The sequence below is a fragment of the Hipposideros armiger genome, unplaced genomic scaffold (genome assembly GCF_001890085.2).
Source record: "Hipposideros armiger isolate ML-2016 unplaced genomic scaffold, ASM189008v1 scaffold_1256, whole genome shotgun sequence".
Classification (NCBI taxonomy): domain Eukaryota; kingdom Metazoa; phylum Chordata; class Mammalia; order Chiroptera; family Hipposideridae; genus Hipposideros; species Hipposideros armiger.
The window spans coordinates 292,278-294,402 of record NW_017732606.1 but is presented as its reverse complement, the minus strand read 5'-3'; the positions used below and the strand labels follow the sequence as shown (position 1 = coordinate 294,402).

General features: G+C 54.3%; 1 protein-coding gene across 2 annotated transcripts in view; it reads right to left on the bottom strand.

The window, feature by feature from the left end:
* Nucleotides 1–20: 20 nt before the first annotated feature.
* LOC109376985 (Fc receptor-like protein 3) overlaps nucleotides 21–2,125 on the bottom strand; it is a 4,730-nt gene continuing 2,625 nt past the window's right edge. For both annotated transcript variants that reach the window (XM_019633165.1, XM_019633164.1), the window contains exons 4-6: nucleotides 1,873–2,106; nucleotides 1,173–1,430; nucleotides 21–940 (exon numbers count right to left, since the gene is read on the bottom strand). In XM_019633165.1, coding sequence (XP_019488710.1) covers nucleotides 528–940; nucleotides 1,173–1,430; nucleotides 1,873–2,106 — 905 coding nt within the window. In that variant the 3' untranslated portion in view covers nucleotides 21–527. The remainder of the gene's footprint in view (nucleotides 941–1,172; nucleotides 1,431–1,872; nucleotides 2,107–2,125) is intronic.

Here is a 2,125-nt window from a genome sequence, read left to right as displayed (position 1 = left end):
GGTCCAAAGAACTAATGATGTCGTTTGTTATAAAGAGAGAAACACCCCTTCCCCAGCCCTCTCCACAGCAGTTCCCACCCGTGGGGAAGGTGGGCCCCGGGACTTTGATCTTAAGCCTAGTGTTGGCTGCAGTCACATTTTAGGGACATTTATCTCTAAGGAATCTTCAAGGCACCAGATGGACCACAAAATTAGACACAACAGCGGGAATGTTACTTCTGCCCTGAAGAGACTCTACTCAGAATCCCACCCCCTCTCCGACCCTTCTCCATTCTCCTCTGACTCTTTTTATTTAGTTCGTGTGATCGTCCTCTTTTCTGATGTGTTTCGGTCAACAATGGAAGCACCGTAGGAACCTCTGAAGACGGCAGGTTTGTGCCCCTAGCTACCCGCTGACTCGTGAGAGAGCACGTCCCTTATGCGTCTGCAGCCCCCACAGGACTGGGCCCCCAGAAAGAGGTCGATAGCTACTATTACCTGAGGTAGATAGAAGAGAGTGTTCTGGGGAAGCTAGGCCAGTGTCGAACCTAAAAAGAGGCCGCTAGGACAGCTGGACGACCCTCCCTGTCCTGATGACCGTCCCAGGATGCAGATGTCATTGTACTGCTCTCCTGTGCCAGCTCTGGCTTTGGGAGAGCAGCCCCCAGACACTCACTCTGCACATGTATGTGGGACCACGGGCTTCTCTTCGTGACACTGAGAGTCACCGTCTGAGCCCGGCAACTATAAGACCTTGCGTCTTCACTCCACATGGCCGGGATCTGGAGTTCCGGGGAGCTGCTGCAGCCCGACCCCAAGGCCTGACCTTCTCTGAAGAAGCAGAACTGGAGCTGGACATCTGACCTCTGCGGAGGGAGCCTGGTCTCACAGGTCAGGGTCACCGGGCTCCCCTCCTTGGGCTGGGAGGGGCTGGCTTTCAGCATAGGAGGTGGGAACAGCTCTAGAGAGAACAAAACAGGATCGGGCACAGGCTCAGGGCTCCTGGCGACACTCGCCTGCGTTCTCAGCACAGCCACCAGGAACGAGAGCCCTGAGCAGGCGACCACTTCTCTCTCCCTCCCACGGCTGGGCCACACGAGGCTTTCCATGCTCCCCCACGGACAAGCACCCCCTCAGTCCCCACCCGCTGTTTCCCTACCATGCCCCACTACCCACAGGCTTGTAGTCATTACCTTGAACTGGGATCTTTAAAGTGGACGAAGTTACTGTCCATGACAAAAGACTTTTCCCAGAAGCAGTACAGTAGTAAGTGCTACTGTCCCTGGAGACTGAACGTACTGTGATGCTCTTTAAATTATGAGTACCATCAAGTTTCTCCCTATTTTTGTAGTAATTCCTCTCCCTGATTGTCTCATCATCTTTCCCCTGGCATCTCAGAGTTACGTCATCTCCTTCAAAGACAGGGTGCTGGGCCTGGAGGACCAGCCAGCCTGCAGAGCGGGGAGGAACACACACAGTCCATCCTCTGCCACTTCCTCCTCCGAGCCCCCATTCCTGCCCACGAGGAAACTGCTCCAGGCCTGTGCACACGTCCCCCATCGACATCTCCTTGTGGTCCCAGGGCCTGATTCTCCCTTGTCCCAGGACAACGAAGTAGTTCCCGGAAAATGTCCTTACGAAATTCCCACACTGACTGTCAAAAGAGGACTTGACACCATGCCTTTCTTCAGACCTGGTGACTTCGGGTTACCGACACTTCTCTAGGTGTCTGAGAAGAGGGACAACGTAGCCCGAGCCTGTTGTCCTCCCCACTGGGGTCGGTCCCTTGAGCACCCCCCTCAACCCCCCCTTGTTTACATGAGGGCTGCCGGGACTCCCGCAGACATGCTGCCCAGGGGCTGGATTTCAGAGACTCCCCCTGGCTTTTCTTACCAGATGAAAATTCCACACATACGAGGTCACTAACAGAAGACCTGTCGGTCTTGCATTTGTAACATCCGGTCTTCTTTATTTGAATCTTTTCAGACTTTTTTATAAACTCCTTGTCATGATACCAATATCCCTGGGCTGGAGAATGGGGGTCCTTGCATGTGAGAGTCGCCGTCTGTCCTTTGAAGATTGGGGACCATGGAGGATCGAGGAGAAGTGACGCTTTGGGAGCTGCTCCTGAACAGGAAACAGGGTG